Here is a 24,962-nt window from a genome sequence, read left to right as displayed (position 1 = left end):
TACAATGGTAGATTGACGTGGTTGATGATAATGGTCAATGTTCCGTATTATAATGATAAAAAATTTATTTACTATACAACTCAATAATTAAATAAAGTAGATACTAGTTTTTTATAACAAGACAGCTATAGTTTTATAAGAAAAACTTTTTATAAAATTCCTTGGGCCTTACTAATGCACACTTTTCTTTTTCTGAATACAATCTCTCCCCTCGACTCAGACCTAAGCATAACTCAGCCAGTAGTTTCCTTATCGGACAGTTCTCGTTTTGTTAAACGTATCAGGATATTCCCAATCTATTATTGCAAAGAAAAATTTCCCTTTTGTAACAATGTAACAAATATTTTAGAGGCCTTGTTTATGGTATCTGTATTTGTAGAATTTAAAAAAAAAGTATAACCCAGTTTAGCAAAGCTGCAATAAATTATACTCGTACTATAACTCACCGTTATTTGCCAAATTATGAGCTAAAAAGAATTCGGAGAATTTTGTAAATATATTATAGTAAGTATATAGTATTGTATAGGAATGCTGTGCATTAAATAATATATCGATTAGCTGTAAATTCCAATAAGACGTGAAACAAATATATTATTCATACTTGATTTGGGCGAATGAACAAAATATTGTATCGAAAATTATAGAGTTAAGAACATAAAAAATTCTCGTCAAGTATTAATGGGACTCGAGAATTAAAAATTACTTTTAAAAAGCTCGATGGTTGTATGCATGTTGTGTGCTAAGTGCACAAGAGGACTATGATAAATAAACGTTGTTTGAAACAAACCTTTTGAGTACAAATTCCATTATTTTTTAATTATAGTCATATGACAATGAAAAAATGCATAATCTATAACTTTCAAAATTGGACTAAATCTCATCACTTCCGTCTTCACCCCCGTAATCATGTACAGTGTGGGGACTCACAAAATTAGTCGAAAGAAGCTCCACATCTAGCAAGATGTCACCCTGGAGCAAATAGTGAACGCCCATTGGTAGATCAGGAATCGAAAAAATGGAAGTGGGGTTAGGACATCAAGGACTACACCGTCAGTAGCAGAATTTACCAGCTGACGATCCATTCTACATCCAGGTGAGGGAGCTGACAGTTCACTTCAGAAAATACTACTACGCTGCTCGTCCAAGACCTAGAAAACAGCCGGACCATGACCAGTGATATTACCAAGAAAAATACTAAGAAAGAATCTATTAGAAGTCCTCTTGATTCATAATAGATTATTGTCAGCAAGTACATTCATTTTTTAACCGTTATTACTGTTTTTTTCCCATTTTAGAAGCTGTTAAAAAGACCAATTTTCATTTGCCGATTTTTTTACGGCTTAAAAGTACAAAAATGGTTAAACTGTGTATTTTAAGAAAGTGAAATAAAATATGTTGAAAAATTTTCATTTGATAACTGTGTGAATCTATTTCTGAAAAATTTCAGTAATTTAACTTCCAAATACTTTCTGAAATATCTAACTTCGAAGCAATCTTATTAGTTTATCTTCCCTTGGGAGTTAATTTACTAATTTTTATATCTAATCAAATAAAAACATTCAATTCCTCCCTGTATGCATATGATTGTTATATAACTGATGTAATCGGTAGTCGTTGGTAGTGGCCCGTTATGTTCCCTAATAAAGATTGATTACGGCCTTGCGAATACTTGAACCTACGGATTTTAGTAAGACCTACCTACATTATTATTGTCGGCAACGCCAACAATCTGTTTTTATTTTCTCGCCTTAGGTACTCATCTCGCAAACAATTTCCCAATTTTTTTTTGTTTCTTTGTTTGCAGTTCATCAGATTAGAGATACCGCTTGGGTGTATCGATTAGTTATGCAAGCAGTACAGATAGTGAACATTGCGTTATTTCATTTTTACGATGCGTATTTAATCATAAAAGAAATTTTCGGTGTCGTAAACTTTTAATAATAGCGGAGAAACAGGATTTCAGTGGTATCAACATTAATACGAAATTTATATTTTTCTTGATTATATTGTCGGCATTACACAAAAGAGGAATATCGGAAATGTTAAAAGTGCGTGATTTGTTGAATGATTTAGCAATAGGCTGCGAAAGTTGCATTTAAAATGAAACTAAATCATTTTTCACAATCTTCTTCTATGGTGCTGCACGCATTAGCCTCCCTATGTTTGCTTCCCCAGTTGTTTTCTCTGTATTATCTATTCGCAATATACGGCCTGCCCATCGCACTCTCTGTACTCTGAGAAATTCTAAAAACTGTACTTCCTTGTATTTTTGATTTAGCTTATGATTACATCTGGATCTACATGCTCCATTCTCACATTTTGGACCATATATTTTCTTTAATATCTCCATTTCAAAGGATGGTATCGAAGTTGGCCGTATCTTACATCAATAAGGTCTTAATGAACTTAAGGAACATCGTTGAATATGTTATATATTCTGAAGCGTTGATAGCACTTTTCACCAGCGAACAAATATATTATGACGCTTTAAAAACCAGACATGCGAAGGTACTGGTGCTCTTCCATAATTATTAAAAAGCTTTTTACACTATATTAACGTAAAATAATATGAACTTTTAGTGTCTATCTGGACACTGGACTATCTGGGTGTTTTCTGGCCAACAGACAATAAAAACGTGAATCGATAATGGAAAACATGATGCTTTCTGCTATCAACGCATATTATTTTTCTTTCTCTTTTCGTTATTATCCTTCATTTAAAATAGAATGACGTTTTTTATTATCATGTAAATACGGTTTTCTAAGCCAAACAACAATTTCAGAAAACTACAGGGTTACCACAAAAACACTGTTTATTTCTAACTTCATTAATTCAAATTCAAATATTCATACTTCCAGGTCGACGTGTACACAAAATAGCCTATCAGCACAAGTACTATATTTGACTTTGACACACACACATATACGTGTAGATAAAAAATCCCGTTCCATAAATCATCTCGTTGATCGCGTGTAGTCTCTGTCTAGTATTGAGGATGAAGCCACGTGGTCTTCACGTTTTGTGAAAGTTACTTTACTTCCTTATTCTCGCCATTGTTAAGTCACGTTGAGTTGGGTTAGTATGGAAAACCTCGATCTAGACGGTTGTGGTTCAAACGGAGGCCTGGAGTCCTTTATACTCCACAATTTGGAAACTAGCTATAGACCATCTCATCTTTTTTCGTATATACCTTATTTTTAATCATTTCCAACCCAAAAAAACTTTTTATTTTTGCTATTTTTTTCGAGGCAATCTATTTTGTCGTCGCCCATCAGTTGACGTGGTTTTTTCGTCAAGGCAGTGACTGGTAAAGCAGATGCTCGATCTTCTCAGCTTTTACGTTGTCCTGATATTTTTTGTTTTTTGCCAACAGTACAATGTCCACTGATCACTGAAATGGTCTTCTGGATTTCTGTATCAATGGCATCTTTCAATAAATACTGTTACTTTTTTTCCGGTATTCTCTCACAGTTAGAACCTTTTTAGCCTTTTTTTGTATTAAAACTCTAATCCTTCCTTCCCCTGATTCAGAGCTGTTCCCTAAAAATAAATGAAAACTTGCTGACAAAGTAAGGAGTCATAAGAACCCATACAAGAAGAAATAACTGGGACAGATATGGACCAAGACAAAGGCTGTGCAACTTTTGCCCAAGCTTGTAAGCCTGGTTTGGCCTAGCCTTGGTAAATGTCTAGAATGATAACAGGGAGCCAGGTTTGGTACTACCATTGGCCCAAGCATCACTGCCAAGGCTGACCCATGTTTGGTTGCCCGTAATTGGGCCATGTGTGCTAGTCTAGACTGGGCCCAGCTTGTAAGCCCTTTTTGGTACAACCTTCGTTAAAGATTGAAATCATAACGGTGTACCAGGCTTGGTTGATAACATTGGCCCATTGTTGGTTTATTATATTTTAATTATTTTCATTTCTATTGCACCACACTGACAAGCTTACTTGAGATCTATCTTTTATAAAACTGTAGTTTTTTCAATTGTCAATAGTTGATATAAATAAATTCTTATAATTATTCTAAAATCTTCTTTTCTAATAATCAAAAATAAGTAGTAAAAAAAAGTTAACATATTTTTAAACTAAAAGTATGGTCAAAACGTTGAACTTTGATTGTATTATCATAAAAAATTAAAATATAGTATTGATGATATAGTAATGATATAGTATTGATGATCAAAATAGTAATTACTGTAATTGTGATTTCTAATTCTTCTTGAATTACTGAATTTTTATTTTCACGCTGAGCACGGCCGCCTTTTCGATCTTTTGCACCTGATAAAAAGCGACTAACCTGTTTATTGTTGGATGCATGATACTTAGACGAAAGAAATTCTGGAACAATGAACATAGTTATAAAATCGAAGTTAATACGTAAATAATCACATCGTTCTGTATCAGAAGAATCACTATTGACACTAAAACAAATGTTATTAATAAAATCCTTTCTGCACTTGTTCCACTTACACCCAAATTATTATCTTCATTAATAGTATTCTTTATTTTGATCAGTACTCGTCACTTCTTAATTCTTTGATATGAACTAGACATTGTTTATAAAGAATTTAATTATAACTTTAGCTTAACAAAGCTAATTGAAAAACAGCCAATTAAAACACGAACCATCCTAAAAAGAAAAAATTGAGCGGTAGTGCAATCAACGGTAGACTTAAACGTATTAAGCATAATGTTGGGGACTTCACCTTCTCTGCTAACGTCAGCCAAACTTAAGCTCGGCAGTTTTTATGCCAATGGTGGGAAACCGCACACATGGCTGAGGCTGAGTTACCCAGATCTGGCCCAAGTCTAGGTTCCCATTGAATGGCCAAACTTAAGCTTGCCAGTCTTGGGCTAAGGCTATCGCGCCGAACCTTAAGTTCCCAGTCCCGGCCCAGGCTTGGTCCTGTTGTCTAACTTGGGGAGCTCATGTATGGGATATTCTCTTGCGGATTACTTTTTAAGTAAATCATGTTACCTGAGACTGAATTCTCCGCGTTGGTGAAGATTTCTTTAATATGAAATTGAACTATTCTAATTTATGAGGAATGATGTCAAAAAGCTAAGAATATAGAGCCCCTAAAAGTTCAGAGAGTGGTATTAGAAAATTCAAGGTATGTTAAAATCGTACTTATAAGCTTCTTTTCTTTGCTGAAAGTTATAGTTTTATATTACAGTTTATCAATATTTTTGGAGTGAACCGGAACCTCGCAAGTTTTTTCTCGTTACAAGCAATCAGTTACACTAAACTATCAGATGTGTAGTATGTATATGAACGAAAATAGAAGAATTTTAATTTTTTGAAACGATAAAATTTTCTATCGATCATTTCTACTATCGTTATCATAGTTTATAATTAAAAGCAACAATTGGATTCATTTAGGTTTTACGTAGAAACTCTGTCAGACGAGGGGGATGAAGACACGCTTGAAATTTGTGTGAATATCCTACGCAACGTGGTGTACGTGTTTAATCCACAAACGAATTATTAGATCGCGACTAAATGAAGCAATTTAAAGTTAAAGTTCGTTAACGCCATGTCCTTTAAATGAATAAAACGTTGAAAATGTCAAGGAAAAAACGGAACAGCGTGAGTCTGGCCGTCTACGTCTGCACCGAGTTCAAAAAAGTCATTCACCGTATGCGTTTTGTATTTCGACATTGAGATAGGAGAACACCGAGTGTGTGTTTATATTTACGAGTGGCAATTGAAAGTTTTACAAAATGTTTACAAGAACTGAAATTATTCGATAAATGAAACTAATCAAAATTTTCTATAATTTCAGTTTTTCAGTAAATGTATTATGACTAGTGTTTATAACTTTTAGACTTTCCGATACTTAATAAATAATTTTAATTATCAATATAAAAAAAATTATGTTTTATGCCATAAGTTTTCGATTTAACTGTAGAGAAGGCAAAGGACCACTCAGATTAGATCTTTTCTTGTCGAAGAAGGTTGGAAGATGTTTACGAAAACATACACACATTAAGACGTCCAGACCAAGAAGTCAAGAGTGTATAACCAACAGACTAACATAAGATAAAAGATAAGACTTCCTAGAATCTCCCAGACAACTCAGAGGAGAGGAAGGAGCCTACGCGCGAAACTGCGACGCGAAAGAGGATGAGGACGTGTCGAAATAGGTGGTGGAATATTCTTCGTATCCATCGATTTATCCAGGGGTGGATGCTTAGAGGGACGAGACTTCTCACGCGCACATGTGTGTGTGTGTGAGTGTGCGGAACATTTTTGTTGTCGTTGAGGACAGCGGGACAGACAACGGGTTAAGTTAAACATACAGTAATAGTGATATCCAGTAAAAATTTATGTATTCAAAAGAAAATATTTTATAACGCCAGTCTCGTTATTTAATATCCAGATCTCGTACAAAGTATTAAAAATCCTTAAGTGATCAATTCCTGATTTGTTTATTTAATTTAAACGATTTTTTGAACATTAAATATGTTACTGTTTCATCCATTCTTAAGAATCCCAAAAAGTTTAAAAATTATTATAAACGAGAAATTCTAAAAAGTCATTGATTTGAACTTCGATACATTCAAACAAAAGCATTGTTTAGTTTTCGGAAAATACGAAATCGATACCGTGTAAAGAGCACAATACGAATGGGAAATCTAAATGTAGATAAAAATATAATGCTTATCTTCGTTAATTTTCGTTCACATTTCCGCGAACTCCGTCTCCTTCAGTCAATTTATTGCTCAGCCCACGTAAGCTGACAACGCTTTGTATGTGCCTGTTTATTTATTTTAAAAATCCTTTTTTTACGGCGCTAACCGTCTAGGTGTTTATCTATTCTTTGTTGGATGTGTGCATTTATTGTGGCGATAAAATGAGTAAGTTCACACAAAACAAGACAGTTGCCGAGAAAAGGTTGATGTCGTTTAATCATAAACGTTTCGCGAAAAAACAACTCGTTCGCCAGTGAATGACAGTTAAAGATCGGTTTAGAAGTGCAGTCATGCGATATTGAAAATAATGCGGTGTTTGTGTTTATTGAATATTCACAGAGAAGTCAACATAAGGTAACGGCATTATTTATTCTATTTTATACCGTTTGTTTGAATATTATTATATGTAGATTCCAGAATTTCAAAACAATTCGATCAGTAATTGAATTTATACGTGTCAAGCACTAATGTTTACCTTTTTATTACACAAAAAAATTCTCGTCCCAATAAAAAACAATAATATTTGGTATAAATATTTTCTATTACAATTATTGCTCGAAAAAATATTTTTTTACTCGTAGATTGTACAGTTATTAAATAAATAAATTGTTATTGCAAATTTTATATTTTATATTGAAATTCCAAAAGCGTGGAAATAATCAAACGACAAATTCAGAAATATATTACTAATTGTTGGGATTTTTAAATAAAAATCACAAATAGTAGAGTGAATATACAGGGACTTGATGCAAAAAATTTGGGAGTGGGTAGATAACATGAAAATAATGTTGTGACATAAGAAAAATTCTCATACGACCCTTCGTTTCTGAGTTATAGGCCTTTAATCATCATCGTCATCAAGCTTTTCCACCCTTTGGATTATAGCTATTGCTTATAGCGATTTGAAATTCGTTTTCTATTTTTGTTTTCTTTATAGTTTATCGTTTGTCTTGGCTGCTTTTGTTATTATTTTCCATTCCTTTTCTATTTCGTTTCTCCAAGTCTTTCTCGGCCTGTCTTGGCCACAATGGGATCCATTGCGTTATTCTTTTGATCTTTTCAGTTGGTTGGTTATATGCCCAGCCCAGTTGAGTCTTTGTGCTTTTATGTATCTCATTATATTTTCCTTCTCCAGCTCTTTCTCTATTTCTTCATTTTTCTTTGCTCTCTATTCTCCCTCCTGTGCTATGTTTGGACCTGTTATAGTTCTCATTATTTTATTTTCGGTTGTTAAAAGTTGTCTTCCCTTTTGTTGATTACTATTGTTTCCATCACATACGTAATTACTGGTCTTATTAGGGTTCAGTACATTTTTATTTTGATTTGTTTGTTTATGTTTTTGATTTTTAATAGGTTTTTTTTCTTCCATAGGTTTGATAGCCTTTTTGTGTCCTTTATTTTATCCTCTCTCTGGTTGTTTGTCCCAACGTTATTCCTAGATAGGCCTTTTTAGTGCTTTTAAGGCAAAAAAAAATTGAATCCATTGTATTTAGTTCAGGAGAACGCGGTGGCCGTGCAAACGGACTTCCCTGATGAATCCACCTATTAGGAAAAACATTGTTAAGATGATTTTTTTCATCATTTAGGAAGTGAGGAATAGCTTCATCATGAATGAACCACATGTGTCTGTGGAGAAATCCATAATCAATTTGGAGAAATTCTAAGTATCGCTGAGCATTCAGATTATTATAAAAAAATTTGGACCTGCTAAATTATTACCAACTATTCCTACCCACACATTAACACAAAATCGGTGTTGATTTTCTATTCTTTAATTATAGGAATTAATAAAACCGTCTCGTGTGAAACCAGCTTCATCAGTAAACAGGACTTTTTCCAATAAATATATTATCAACTCTGTTTATCTAGAAACCAACGAGCGTAGGTCAGTCTAGTATGTAGTAAAAATGTTTATTCATTTATTCATTACTTTAATACTTCCTGTCAGTTTTTTCAATAAATAATTACAATTTCTGATCTTTTTCTTCAGAATGTTTCTTTATGGCGAACGGTTTCAACGATCATTTTATGTACAACAATCTAAAAATCTATATACCTCCTAAACCATTAATTACATAAAGTAAAAGGACCATCGTCCCATTACTAAATCCATGTCTGGCAGTACCTGAATGGATGAAAAGTATTGTATACAAAACTAAACCCCTCATCTTAGATGGCTTAAAAAAGACGAATCACGCGTACTTGACATTAATGTTTCTCCATTATTTAATAATAATCACTATTAATTATTTGTTTTTGAGTGTAATGTAGCTAAAATAAAATAATTTTCTTTTTTGTTATGTATAACGCACTTATCATTTAGACACAAATGACTGTCGCTTTTGCTATATCATATTATTAATTAATCGGCAGTTGTGTGATGAATAAATCTCTACCTGTATTTTTATTGAATCAATTCCCCACGACCTAAAGGTAAAAACACTTATAAATATTAATTTTGGTAATAGATCTGAAACTACTCAATATTTCCGAAACAGGTGAAGATAGATAGGTAAATGAATTATGTCCAGAATTTTCTGAATAATTGCAAAAAGTAAATAATTTACAGTTGGCTGCATTTAAAATAAAAAAAAAGTTGGTAATTGCCACTGTCACATGACACATCCTGTATAATTTATTTGAAGAAAAAAAGCATTTAAAAACAAAAATCGAGGTGTCCAAGCGTTTTTCCTTTCATGTTCTTATTTCATAAACGAATTTATTCCATTTGGCTGTTCCACACTGTATAATGATTTGCACCTCAAAATGAGGCTGAGAAGTGTGGCGAGAATGCTGGCAAATCATAATATACAGGGCCGGGTAAATTGGGCCGAATTTGTGGCTTAATTTTTATAAAAAATTGTTTCAAAAAATGTACTTACAAGTAAAGATTTCTTAGTAGTAAACTTGAAATTATCTGTACATATTAATTTATTTTCATTATAATCCATTTCTATTATTCAAGTTAATTTTTCTTCATTGCAATGAGTTTTTTGATACACTCATACAGGCTTCGAATATCTTAAAAAGTTTCACTTCTGAGACTGTTTTCGACTGATATTTTTTGTAGATATTTTCATTGATAATAATTGATGAACGAAAAAAATATATTTCATTAACTGATTTGAAATTTGTATATCGTATATTCCTTCATCACGAATAAATTCTTTAAAATACAGGGGGCTGAAACAATACAACATATATTAAACTTATAATCATAGAATTAATACATTATCAGTTTGTTGAGTTTGTATCATTTAAAACATAAGATATGGTTTGTTAATAAACTAAACCAGTGAAATTTCATTCCATGTCTTCGAAGTTAACATTGGAAAGAAATATCTTGACACCAACAAGTTTTAGTTAGGAGATAAAATCATAGAGTTGATATTAATTATAGAGATAGCACTATGTGATTGGAATTGTACTATTGGAAGAAGGGAGAGAAAGAGCATCGATTTACCACTCTCTATCTTTCTGTACTATTAAAATATAAACTTCTTATGTCATGACGATCTAATCAGAATAAAAGAGAGAGATAGAGAGGGATAATAGTATACCAATGTTCTTTATCGGCAATTCAGGTTTTCTCGTATAAGCTCTCGTATCTCGCTCTCTCTATCTTTAATATTAGGTGGATTCATAAAGTCGTGCGTTCGCGCTCGCGTTGGCGCTCTCGTTGGCTTTACGATCGACTTCATAGTAGGTAGGCGTTGGAGCCCGAGCGCTGAGGTTCGTGTTTATAAATCACACTTTGTAATCTGTTTTAGTCATGTTGAACGAGAACGCAAGCGCGAACGTACATATTTATAAATTGACTAAATCTTTGGATGAAATACTGGTATTTAGTAACATATTTTAATTCTTATTTAACTCAATTTCAGATCGGATGGCACCGAATCTCCAATTTTAGAAGAACAGGAGAGTGCCAATTCAGAAAAACCGAAACAAGTCAAATATGGTGAACTAGTCATTTTAGGGTAAGTGTATCACTATTATATTATATTTGATGACTCTCGCTGCTAAACAAACACGAAATTATATCCACAAGAAGTTCTCGCATAATTCTAGAAGGTAAACAAAGTTCCAAATGAATGAAAAAGATCTTCTTAGAAAGTGGTTCTTGAAAACAATATAAACAACTCGACACTTTGATAAAAACATAAATAAAAACATCAAACGAATTCCCCGAACATTCTCGTTCGCCAAACTTTAGATTCTTCTACCATAACTGAACAAGACCAGCACGGACCATGTCGTGGACCTGGGCGCTGGTCATCTTCAGTGCTCTCTTCGCCCTCACTAAAGCGCTTACCACTCAAAAACACGCGCGGGAGATAAAAGAAATGTTCCCATAGCCCCCTTGCAACAATTTATAGCACTCTGTCGGAATTTTCTTTAATTTAATGAGAAATGTGAGATTGATATGTTGTTTCAAACCGCTACTGCAAAAATACTATTATAGTGACGGAAATTTGTTTTGGGACATGCATAGACAAGATATCTAGATACCCAACGCACTACTCATTTTTCACCCCACCCGTCTAGTGCGCCCTCTAGGCGTCAGTCTCGTTATTTAATTGCCAGACCTCGTATTATTCAAGGTAACAAAATTAAATTTTTAATTATTCAAAGAAATCGAAAATAGTATATTGTATGAGACCATTGTACGACGAGTAAAATACTATATTTTTGCTATAACTCTGTTTATATCATAACAATACTTTCAGCGCAAACACACAAATCTAAATAAATAAACAGGCAACTATATTAACTTGATATAAATTGTTTTTTATTTCACGATGTTTATACGTTTTTATACAACTGCTATTAAAAGTGACACTTTTAATGACAACCAACAGTGTTAAAAGTGATTGTTTACGTGGAAGCATGTAAAGAAACTAACTGCAGAAAACGTAGAAGTAGGTCGCGTTTAAAGATACGAATCAAACTTGTAAATAGATTCATTTAAAATATAAAAACAATCACTTATAATTATAGTCCATGTTGTCATAAAAACTTATTTAAATTATTTAAAAAAAAAGACCCTTATTGGAGGATACTTCTCCATTGCCATTTTCAATTGATATATCAAGTACCTATTGTCCTATTACGACAGATTGTATGCTACATGAAGATCTACAGAAATAATTTGCAAAAGAAATCTTTTTAGCAATTTTGCGCCATTTCTATTTTCATTCGTTGCAGTTTTATCATCCATGGATTCGGGCGATAATTGAGATCTTATTTGACAAACATTGTTGCATACTATTAAACACGTTCGTGAAACACATGGTCAATCAAAATTTTGACCAAACATGTCAGACATTTACATTATTTGAGAAACTAGCTTGCACATTTTCAAATAAAATTTGACTAACAAAAATATAACAAATTATTTGACCGTGTACTTCAAAAACACTTGCGTGTTAAACGATTTTCTTCGGAAAATTGACTTTTATGTGCGGTAAATCAGTGGTATCCACAGATTAATAATCTCTCTTCCGAGGCGCTTAAGAAGTTGGAAAAATATGTCAACCTTTATGGAAAAATAGAAAGATGTACAATAATATAGAACAAGTCGGAGTTGCATCTCCCACCCTTAGATATAGGAGGGTGTTTGCAACCATTTTTATTCGATCATCATAATTATTGTTTCAAGAAACAAAATATAAACTAAATACTATTACATAATATTAATTTAATTAATTGGTCCTTCGAATACCAGGAACAAATGATAACTTATAATTTTTTATTGTAAATCGGTTTAGAAGTTTGCCTTCGTATACATTTCAATTCGAACAATTATTACTTTATTACTAATTTGTTTGATGGCTTCGACGGTAAAAAAGTAAGAGTTATTTAAATTAAAAGGAGAAATGTGAAACTTATCTCAATGAACTAATTTCCTAATCCGTATGATTTATATAGTTAAAGTTTTATCACCTAAGAATTTTATTTATTCAAATGTTCATAAAACATATTCATACAAACGAAATTATTGCGAATATTTCGCTAATCGCTATTCATGAATATCACTATTGAACAAAATAATGAAATTAAATTTTTTCAAAAAATCAACATAAAAACGAAATGATATATACTAAAAACTAACTTGATATTCAAAATTCACTCTAACAAAAATATCAGACAAAGGCAAATATACTTCTGGGAAATTATATTGTTTAATGTATCAACTAATGAAAAACCAATATATAAATTCTAACAGGAGTCTTGTAGGGCCACTGAAGACGTTAATTTTAACAGAAAACGCAACATGCAATTCTGTTATGTGGAGGACGAAACTTTTATCAACATTGTCTCGAAAGGAAATACGGGGTATTGTATCTGCGATCGTATGAACTAAAGACGAAGATCTCTGGCAGCTGAAACTTATTCCACTACTCTAAAAGGATTAACAGATCAACTGTAAATACTGTGTATCCCCAGTGCCACAGCAAGAAAAGGGAACACAATAGATCCTTAGAGTTCTTAATCACAATATACATACAACAAAAAATCAGTGATTGTTTGTTTGGTAGATAGAGCAACAACGGCAACGACGACGCTGAACCGCTTACCAAACTTGAAATAGTAAACCCAACAATGGACCCATAACCCATTCTTGGTATGTTCAAAAAAGTAGCTATTACATTTCTCAGGAGTCTGTTCGAAAGACAAATTGTGTTGAGATGGTTGGATAGACCTGGCATTAGTCAAGATGGAATACATGGATAGGTCTTTTGCGTGTCTTTATAAATCAACCGTTTCACTTATACAAACGCAAAATTCGTCTGGCGACTGGTCTTTTAACCAGTCACGACAATCTAAGAATCGATCTCCATAAATATCATGAACGATCCCGAATGTCACTGTTTCATGTAGGAGTAAGAAACTGCAGGGAATTCACGGGTCCGGGATTCAAACACTTAAAATTTGCCTAGTAACGTTAAAAGGATCAAAGTAAGGTACCCTGTTATCGACCTTTACAAGTTTTAAATTGGACACGACAGGTATATCAGAAAGCCTATATGTTCAACAGTACATAAGCGTGCACTAACCGAACTATAATGAAGCTACACGGGCAGAAGAAAGCGAGCATGGGCTAAAGGCGAGTGCGAAACTTTCGCACTACACTCTTCGTATTTTTGACACTCAGACGTCATTCGGCGTAGTGCTACGGTCACGAAAACATGTCCGCCATTATAGATGCTTCCGCCAAGTGTGAATTGCGAAGTGTGATTCGTTTTCAACAGGCTGAAGGCCATAGTGCTGCAGAAATTCATCGGAGAATGAGTCGTGTGTATGTGGACAACTTCATGAGTGATGGTGTTGTGCGTTTCAACATCTTTTTTGTACTCTATTGTTACTGAACGGTTAGGTTACATTGGCGGCAACTTTCTTTGAACATGGTATTGAAAAGATTGTCCACAGATATGACAAATGTATCAATCTCTTCGGTAATTATGTCGAAAAGTAACCGTAAGTGTACCAATCTTTTGATTATAAAATTATTGTTTTGTATGAACTTGTCTTTTATTTATATCCTATCGGAGGTTGAAAAAAACGGCCTTCGAAAATCGTTTTCTCTTTGCCATATACACAAGAATATTTTATCAGTTATCAAAAAGTTTTAGCGATTATGTAATTAAGATAATTTCCATTGAAATCACACATCATCAAAATTCTTAAGTAGACAAAAACTAAAAGCAACCTTTAACATTATGTATGAAATTTCTACCAATAATTATGATACTCTTTAGATAGGACAAACAAAACAATATTTGGAAAATAGATCAAAAGTCATCAACGCGATAAAAAATGGAATAGTATCAACTAACAAAATCGAATGCACATGAATTTGTGCGCTATTTATGTATATGAAAATAAAAAATTTCTTAATGATAAAAATATCTCAGTAATCTAAGCAAAATAAATGATGTTTCATTTTATTTTATGTATGAGCTGTGATAAAACAAATACGATGAAATATTTCATTAAAAACAAAGTAAAAACTTAATAATAAACTTTTAGTTAATCTTCTTGAGTGTATTGACCTTGCATTATTTCTACATGAATCCCTTAATAACAGTAATTCTGGAAAACTTTTATCTGGTCTGGCGTGGCCTTCTCAAAGTTAGAAGGTTGACAAAAGGTTTTCCTTTTATATTCGCAAAGAGTCCGGTACGGCCAAACAATCTCAAAAATGTCTTGTGGCGCGAGGGGTTATAATAATGATCAAGAAAGCTTATGGACTATATTTTAGATCTGATTCTTCGCTGAGCTCCCTAATAGACAATCACACTTTCATCTTCTTTACTTGGGTATCTTGTAAGTCTCAAATAGAAGAGCTTATGAAAGACTCAAATTTTGATATTAACTTATTGAAGCTGAAAAAAGGGCTTTCATACAAGTTTTTTGAAAAGTGAAAACTACAAGGAAATTATCCAATCTTTTAAAGCTTCAACATATCATTCCACATTTATTTTATAGATTATAACTTGATTTCTTTGCCGAAAATATTTGAACGGTATCTGATGAACACGGTGAAAGATTTCATCAGAACATTGACAGTCGGAAGCAATGCTTGCCGATTGTTGTTGATCGATTAGTCTGATAAAATGTATAATTATATTATAGTGTAATTATACGAGAAAACATTTTATTTTGATATTTTGTATATTTATTTATCATCACCTTCAATATATATCCCTCCTCTAGCCCTACATGGCTCCAACAGACTCAAATATTGTTCCTTTTAATGCAGATTCGAGTCACATGGTGCAAGATCCGCTAAATAAGGTGGTTGGTCTAACTAAGTAAATATATACGAGATACATTTATTTTAAAATCAATTATCACATCTGTTATAATCCTTCACAATTATAAAAATAAGCAAAAAAATAAATTTTTCTTCGCAGACCAGTGTTTTTAAGCATATGTTCTACATTTGCAAGAAATTTCATTAACATAATATATTCTGAAAGAGTATGTTCGACGGCCCCATAGTTGTATATACTCCTGTATATGCCTAGGCGTCGACAAAAGAAAGTTAATGTCTTCTGGTGACTCTAGTTTCAAAAAATTTCTATCTTCGTGAATTAACGCTATAGAATTTGTAGAAGCTGTGCGAATTGGATAGTTTTCTTTCTGGTAATCTGGTAATCGGGATGGCCACATCAAGGCCATCTTTTTGGATGGCGGCATCTTACTCTTCTACGGCCGTGTTGCACACCTAAACAAAATCGTGATTCGTTGCTGTATATGATATTTGGCCATTCTACCTCCAAGAACCGCCGTTTTCTGCGTCAGATCAAAAGACAGTAGCACTTATAGTAATAGGTCTACTTCTCTACACGATTGGTCAGTCTCACAGAACTAGTTTCCTGAGCCTTGGTCGACTATTTGGTCTTCTTCGTGTTACTCTACCTTCTACTGCCCACATACGTATGACCATGATTGGGTACTAATAACACGACTGGTAATTTCGGAATAGAATAGAAAACCATCACAACTCTACCAAAATCGATAATCGTGAACAGGTTTCTTCAAAAAAAAATTGTTTTTTCTTACATGGGTAAAAATAAAACTTTGATATTTTAAGCATAACCCGCTTTAAGTATTGTTAAGATAGTGCCTACAAATCAAAATGAAAGAATTATTCCTTTTGAGTGTAACATTTTTAATAATTCTGTGTGTTGGCAACTTCGCTTCTATATGCTGAAAATATGTGGCAAAAATTCTTGTCCTTTAAGGTGTTGAAAAAATTTTAAATAAAAATACATAGACGATGTATATCAAGGAAATTATAATCTATATTTAACGTATTGAAAACTTATTAATAGATCGGCTTCGTTTTGCTACAATCAGAAATAATTTGTTTAAAATGATAACGAATCATTTTTACGGTTTCTTGACGGATTAAAGTCAGTTGACAGTGTTCTACTTTTGCTTCCCTTTCATTTGTGGGTATTCATTCCTCGAAGCGAAAATAATAAAAAAAAGGTCAAGAGGTCGAATGAGATTAAGAGCAACTCATTTTGTTTCATACGACGATACATTCACTCCAAGTAAATAATAAGTAGGACAAATATAGTTTCGTCTATCTCTTCGTGAATCAATTTGTCAAAGATAATTGAAATTGAAACTTTTTAAAATTAATTTTCTTTACTCGTATAACTTTTTTTAATAACATAAAATTATACGGTACCAGTAAGTTGCAATTCAGTCGGAAATACATGTAAAAAGGCGTTTTTTTGCTAATTTTCGTTCACTTTTTGAAGCTATGAAAAATTGATATTATCTTTTGAAACTATTAGTTATTTTATACGTATATTGATGAGTATTTTCCCATATTTTACAAAAATATAACTTGAAAAGTAACGGAGATATCAGATGATACACATCGTAGTTTGTCATCCGACTCAGCAGTTGGTGAACACGATGGAAGCTACAATTTTTATCTGAAATCTATATCATAGGAAAATTACTCTTTTATACGAGTATGTCTATCTTCTATATAATCCTCATTTTAATTCATGTCTTTTACCATTTTTCAAATATTGTTTACTATAAAAAAGTAGTTAAAATAAAAATACATATTACGATTGAGGTTCATATACAGCACACTTGGGTGAGGAAATTAGAAACTGTTTCGAAATAACTTGTTTCACGAAAAACGCTTTTAAAAAAAGTGACAGAAAAAGTTAATGTAAAGTTGTATTAAATTAATTGAAACAACTTATCAATTAATCAGCTATACCATAAGCATATTGCAAACCTTCTTCAGCCTCATATGCATCATTTTCAGCTTGCAACTGTTGGTCGGTTGTGAGCTAATATTATATGATGGTTTGTTACAAGGGCACTAATGCTTCTAATAATTTCAACACGAATAAAAACATCTCTTGAAAATATATACCTGGTAGTATATGAATGCCTACCTCCGTTCTGCAATCATGTTCTCGGATACTGTACCGAAGGGCACTTACTAAATAGCTTATAACTTTGAACGAATAAGAATTTTGACTTTAATTTATATTTTTGAACAGTTTTACAATCGATTCATGAAACAAAATTGAATTCTTTCAAGCCTCTGCACTTATTTCCACCCTTCAATAAAACAAACTGTTTGGTTAACATGGAACCATTACTAATTGAATAACTTTACATGAAATACCTTCGATACCAAAGTTTAAGTTATTAAATTTCATTATTTCTGCTATTTTATATTTAAATTTCATTATAAATCAGTCGTGATGTTAAGAAGGAATGTACCTCAACCGAAACATAAAAATCCAAAGTTTATTTTTATTTAATGTAATAAATGATAATTTCTTTAAATTCTTATTTCTTAGACCTTTTGATACATTAATGCATATAAATGTTTTCGATTTTAGGTCTCTTCTGTTCTAAAATAAGTTTTTTTTAATATCGGGTTTTCCAATAAGAGGTGTTATTTTGATATTCAAAGAAAAATCCATTTTTTGAGATAAATGATCGGATGTTTATTTCATTATAAAGATGAAGGTGTGCCGTTAATAATGGAACACAACATCAGCCAAATGGCCGCCACGACTGCGCTTGCAGGACCATATTTTCCGTAACCAAACTGCAAAGCGGCTGCCCTATGTCCTCGATAGCCCCACGAATTCCATCTTTGAGGTCTTGAATCGATGCTGGACTGTTGGTGTAGACCTTATATTTCACGTGGCCCCAAAGGAAAAAGTCGCAAGGTGTTAAATCACAAGTTCTCGGTGGCCAATTGTGATCACCTCTTCGAGAGATAACACGGTCCGGAAATTTTTCCCGTAAAAGATCGAGGGTTTCGTTGCTTGTGTGCCACGTAGCGCCGTCTTGTTGAAAGTAAACGTTGTCCAAATCAATACCATCCAATTCCGGCCATAAAAAATCATTAATCATCTCTCGATAGCGCAATCCATTCACCGTAACTGTTGCTCCAGCCTTATTTTCGAAAAAGTTAGGTCCAATGACACCGCCAGACCATAAACCGCACCAAACAGTCACGCGTTGAGGATGGAGAGGATTTTCAACAATAACTCTTGGGTTTTCCGAGCCCCAGATTCGACAATTTTGTTTATTGACGTAACCACCAAGGTGGAAACGGGCCTCATCAGTTTAGATGATTTTTCGATGAAATTCTGGATGATTTTCATGCATTTCAAGGACCCAATCAGCAAAGACACGAAGTTGTTGATGATCGGCCGGCTTGAGTTCTTGTGTTAACTGAACTTTATAGGGGCTTAAGACCCAAGTCTTTATGCAAAATACGGTGTAATGACGTTTGTGGAATGGCTAATTCCAAAGAACGTCGAGGAATGGACAAACCTGGGTTTTCTTCAATACTTTGGGCTACAGCAGCAATATTCTCAGTTGTTCTTGAGCGACGTGCACGGGTTTTATTCTTCACATCACTAACTTGTCCCAACAGCTCAAATTTTTCCACCAATTTCTGTATTGCGGTCCGAGAAGGTGCTTCATGTCTACTCAAAAATGTTTTAGTTTTACGAACCGTCTCTGCCAAACTTTCACCATTTTTATAGTGAATTTTAATAATTTTAATGCGTTGTTGAAGCGTGTATCGTTCCATTTTCATTAATGGCGTAGTTTCTACTTGTCAAATGTCAAAAAATGACAGCTTCAAAAGTGACATTTACCGAAATAGCGGGCTGTTCAAAATAACACCTCTTATTGGAAAACCCTTTAATTATTTGAAGATTAAATTTAACTACGATATTGACACTGACAATTTGCGTATTTATATTAATCAATAGATCACCTATATCATGAACATCAAAATAAAAATAAAATCAAAATAGAGAATGTTCTAATAAGAAAATTAATTTTCCTTAGTCCTTACATCTCAAATATGTAGCAGTACTTAATCAATAAAATTATTTGTAGTTTTATTAGAATTTACAAATAGAGCTATAAATTTTACTTAAATTATTTAGGTCTTTTTTATTATTTATAGCTTTTTCGTTTTCATGAATGTGAACTATTTCTAGAAATTCTCTTTTTCTTGTATGAGATTCCGTTCCAAGAATTTTGGAATCTTCATAATTGAATTCATATGTTTTTGATATTTCATGGTTCGTTAACGCAGTTTATTTTTTTATCGTATTGGGCACACCTCTCAATATTTAGAATATAGACTAAAAGGTCATCAATACGATAAAAAAAATAAAACTGCGTTAACGAACCTAACCTAACCTAACCATGGAATATCAAAAAAACATAAATTTAATTATAAAGATTCAAAAATTCTTGGAACGGAATCTAATACACGAAAAAGAGAGTTTAAAGAAAAGTCAAAACGTCAAATTTTATCTTTTTTCTAAAAATTAATCAAGAACATTTAGATGCATTAATAAATAATAATTATAATAACTCGAAGACTAGCAACACTTCGTATACATCTGCCCATCAAACGAGCTGTCTTTTAGTTTTTTAGTGAGTTTGATTTCAAAGAAAGTGTTTTATAAAGAAACAGTTTTGGCGGTGTTATGAGAAATGAGTGACTTACATTGCAAACCACGTATCATAATTCAATTGCTACTAAAATCTGGTAAAAACCACCCGTAAAATTGCAGTCTTACGACAAGTGTATATCAAAACCATACAAGTTTGAGTGCGAAACGGTCCAAAAAGCATAGAGAATCAGTACAAGACGGTTGACGTGAAGGAGCTACTAGTACCGATGCGAATTTCTACCATTTGCTCTTGCTAATCACACCTAGCACTAGTACCTAACCAATCATGTGTTGACTGATGAGTTGAATATAAAAACAACGACAGATTTGCGCAAAAATGACCTGAAAATATCTCATATACAATCAAAACCAAATGTGGCAAGAGCTCAGAGCCCCGATCTCAATTCTATTAAGCCTATTTGAGACCAGCTCAAAAGACATGTAAGAAGTCATGTGAAGAGCTCCTATTGGCCCTGATTGAGGAATGTAGTTTCCTCAAGCAAACATTTAGAATGTCTTACGTTCTATGCCCAATCGCATGAGTCATTCAATTGTCATCCAGTATCCACGTGGCAATACGCCTTTTTGAAAAATAAACCCCGTCAATTTTTGTGTGTGCTTTATTCAATTATTGTAGTGTCAACTGAAAGTGTTGTTTTTTAATAAATTTATAAATTCTTGAATTGTTGCTTACTTTCTAATTGTAACCCGTATAAACATCATATAACATGCTAAAAGCATCAATGAATAAATACATCATACATTTATTAAAACAAAAATAAACTACATGTAAAAATTTGAATAACCTCGTGTGGCCCGTTGTCGTTGACGCACAGTGTATATAACTAATTCATATTTTGGACGACATGATTTCTTGGAGGCAATATGCATCAAATGTGTCTACTGTGATCTAGTTGTAGTTGCTCTAAAAGGGGCCGAATGCTTATTCATTTGCGTGTCATTGCAGACAGACCACTTTCTACAGCCGCAGTTGACAGTAAGAAGTTCAGCGTTTGTGGTTGTCCGAGTAAAGACGAAAAAGAAGCATACCTCGTAAAATTCATCTACATTTTAGTGGTTACAGGCTAAGTAAACATATATACCGATTTCTTTTTTTTTTTTGTTAACACTTATCTATGATGAAATATTATACTTATCTTTTACCTTTCCAATTTTATTACTGCAAATATCATTATTCGGTATGAATTATTTCGGCAATAAAACGATTCAATTTTATAAACGGTGCACTTGATGTCATCCACTAGTGAAAAGAAGAACATAACAGTCGGCGACACTAAGAACAGTAGAAGTTGAATTGTAGGGAGAAACGATATTGAATGAACTTTTTAAATGGCAACGACAAACACTCGACTATTGCTGCTAACCTCGACAGTAAAAAATCCCCCGTCTGCGACTTTACACCTTTTTTTGAAACATATAGGGCTCTATAATTCTATAACAATGTCACATATCTGGTAAGATAAGAAATAGAATTAACCAATACATATTTGAACAATTATTCGCGCCAGCCGAATCTCTAGGAGCTAAACAGCTCCGCTAAGATATAGGCGTTCAATATTTGCTCACTACATTGTCCCGCGGAAACGTATCGCATGGGTTCGTGTAAGTAAGAAATAGGGTGTCCATATGGAAAGTGGAAGGATGTATGTTATTGCTTTATGTTATGTTTTATTGAGACAGAAGACCCTTCAATTTAGAACAATACCTATTTTTTTAAGATTGTTCCGTTCAACAATATAGTTGATTAGTATTGGTTTACCCATAACTCTACCCATATGTTGATGATAACTGCGGTAATATTTTTATTACCAAGCTGCTGTTTTTAAAATAAATATAACCATTTTTTCTCGATATAATCCTCATAAATATAAAACAAATACATAATTGAACACATCTGTTACTAATAGGTAATTATCTGACAATTATTAACACTTATGAGTTATTATATATTTATGATGCCGTTGTTCGGTTATCATCTTTATAATAAAATTTCTACGAATAAAAATATCGACGACTGAGTAATGGATCGGAGTAGTAAGTATTTCTCCATTTTTTATATGCGTACAAAACTGTACGAAGAACCAACTAAAGTTATCTAACAATAAAAAAAAATAAATCGAAAGAACAATGTGTAATTAAACTGACATTTTTATAATTTTTTTATTTTGGATAAATTGAATACATTTCCAATGGCATAAGTAGTTATATACGATTCCTGTTATCTTATGAATATATTTTTCCGCCTATCTCTATATAAAGTATATATTTCCCGGCCCCCAATTGTAGGGTGCAAAGTCGTTTTATCCCTCCCTAAAGAAGAGCCTCGACAAGTTAACTTGCAAATTCTGGAGGAGGCATTTTTGCTTTGAAGCAAAACGGAGGTTGGAAGTCTACGAATATTGCTGAAGGATATGTGCAGCAATCTCTTGCAAAAAAGTGTAAAATTTCGTAGTTAAGCCGATAATTCCCTAATATTGACATGATTTAGTGGATTTATGCAGAAATATATAACTTTTGTACATAGGAACAAGAGACAATACCAGAAATGTGGAAAATGGCAATAATGGTACCAATACACAAGAAAAGAAAAAGAATTGAATGTAGAAACTACAGAAGTATAGCGCTACTAGATACAACCTACGAGTACAAAAGTTTGACTAAGTCCATAGATAAAAGTTTGAGAGTATATGGAAAAAACTTGTTCGGAAACTACCAATGCGGGTTTAGATCTGAAAGATCAATCACAAACCACATTTTCACTCTGAGGCACATGCAAATAATCGGGTATGAATACGATCTGCTAATTTACTCAGTCTTCATAGATTTCCAAAAAACTTACGATAATGTGAACAGAAACCATTTGTACAGCATTATGTATGTATGAAAATGACACTCGAACACACAAAAACGAAGGTATAGGCAAATCAAAGAATATCAAAATGTTTCCAGACCAACACAGGACTAAAACAGGGAGTTCCTTTATCCACTGCACTGTTCAACAGAGTATTAGAATGGATTGTACGTGAAATCTATTTGAACAGAATAGGGTCAGGAAAAACAAGAACGATGAAACTACTGGCAAACGCAGATAATGTAGGAATCTTGCAGAGCCTTCATTTAAATTGCAGAGAAAATGAATCTACGAGTCAATAAAGATAAATCGAAGTACATGTTAATGACAAAACTACAAAGGAAATAATAAGACCAACAGTGAGCTACGGAGGCGAAACGTGGATTCTTAACAAAACAGAGGAAGAGAAATTAGATATATGGGGAAGAAAAATACTTGGAAGGATACTAGGCGGTGAAAAGGAGGAATATTTATAGCTGGGGAGAACAAATAATTAAATAAGGAATCTATTTGGAGAAGCAGAACTAAGCAAAATAATAAGATCCAATAGTATAGAGTGGCTGGGTTACATACAGAGAAGTTTTTGATATTATTCTAAATAAAATTTCGATTTAGATGATTAGAACATTAACATGAGATTCTAAAAACTGCAACATATCCTTAAAGGGCGCTATTTTTCAGTTCTGATCAATTTTTTCTGAGCTACTGGGAATTTGAAAAAAAAATCAAAAACGCAAATTTTGTTCATATCGTATTTGGCGCACTTAGTGTTAAGCATATGCGGGCTCCTTCTTAAAGAACACTGGTGTAGTAAAGTTTGTATTTTCTTGTTAAAAAAACGGATGTTGAAAGTGAAATAGATAGTTGGTCTATTAGTTTTTCCAGATAAATATTTCACTAGTACCTTTATGTGTAATTAAGCTTATCAATTACTGATTTGCGATGAATGAACGCTAATTTCATTATTTTTGAGAGGTTTGAATCATTAATTCAAGACCAGCATTTCAGGGTAGGTTCTCTGTGTGGCCAAAAATTAAAAACCAAATATTCGAACTGCTGTTAAATAAATTCAATTTCCGTAGTTTGTATAAAGTTTTTTTCGCGTATATATAGAATGCCGAATGTCTTCACTCGTTACTTCCTTTGGTGCCCTGGTGATCTCTCTTACCATATAATTAATATATTCATTAATAGAAACAATAAATGGTTTTTGGCTTCTGAAATAGACCGAGACAAAAAAAAATAAATCTGAAAAGATCTAAGAAGTAGATTTATTTAATGTTATTTAAACATCTGGCTGTTCTGTTTGCCTCGATCATCTGTTTCCTTATCCACTTTTCCATTATTAATTAGTTGACATGTTCTATTATCATATTTTTGTTGCAACTGTAAACAATAATGAAAACTGTAAACCTTAAGTATAATTACATATAATTTTATGATGTGGAGTCCGTCTGGGTTCCAAGACTAATTATTATTATTTCAATTTCCGATAAATATACTTCTCAAAAAATAAAACAAAACACACTTGAAATAATAATCAAATGAGATTGGAAAATATTTCTGACGTGCACATATTTTTCCGAACAAGGTCAAAATAGTTTATTTTGCGATTTTTGTAATTTACGTAGTATAGCTACATGCGCGTTCCTATATTTCCATACCTTTTTTTAGGGAAAAATAATATAGATTGTGTAAGTAAATATTGTTTATATGCGCAAGGTGAATGCAATGTTAAACTGATATGTATTAATTCCGTTATATACTGGAAAAATTAGCAGAAAATTATGCATGTTTAATATTTTAATTTGAGAAAAACAACGATAATCAAAATTGTCAAGAAAGCAAGATAATCTTGAATATGGAAAGATATCAATCTACAATTAACTATTGAATA

At 32.8% G+C, this 24,962-nt stretch overlaps 1 protein-coding gene across 2 annotated transcripts in view; it reads left to right on the top strand.

The window, feature by feature from the left end:
• Positions 1 to 24,962, top strand: part of LOC130891751 (protein pellino) — a 119,446-nt gene that overhangs the window by 62,780 nt on the left and 31,704 nt on the right. The window contains exons 1-2 of one of the 2 annotated variants that reach the window (XM_057796688.1): positions 6,717 to 7,054; positions 10,585 to 10,680. In XM_057796688.1, coding sequence (XP_057652671.1) covers positions 7,008 to 7,054; positions 10,585 to 10,680 — 143 coding nt within the window. In that variant the 5' untranslated portion in view covers positions 6,717 to 7,007. Of the gene's footprint in view, positions 1 to 6,716; positions 7,055 to 10,584; positions 10,681 to 24,962 lie in introns of those variants that run through there. The other variant, XM_057796689.1, reaches the window with a different exon arrangement.

Source organism: Diorhabda carinulata, chromosome 3 (genome assembly GCF_026250575.1).
Source record: "Diorhabda carinulata isolate Delta chromosome 3, icDioCari1.1, whole genome shotgun sequence".
Classification (NCBI taxonomy): Eukaryota; Metazoa; Arthropoda; class Insecta; order Coleoptera; family Chrysomelidae; genus Diorhabda; species Diorhabda carinulata.
This window is presented reverse-complemented; position numbering and strand designations above follow the sequence as displayed.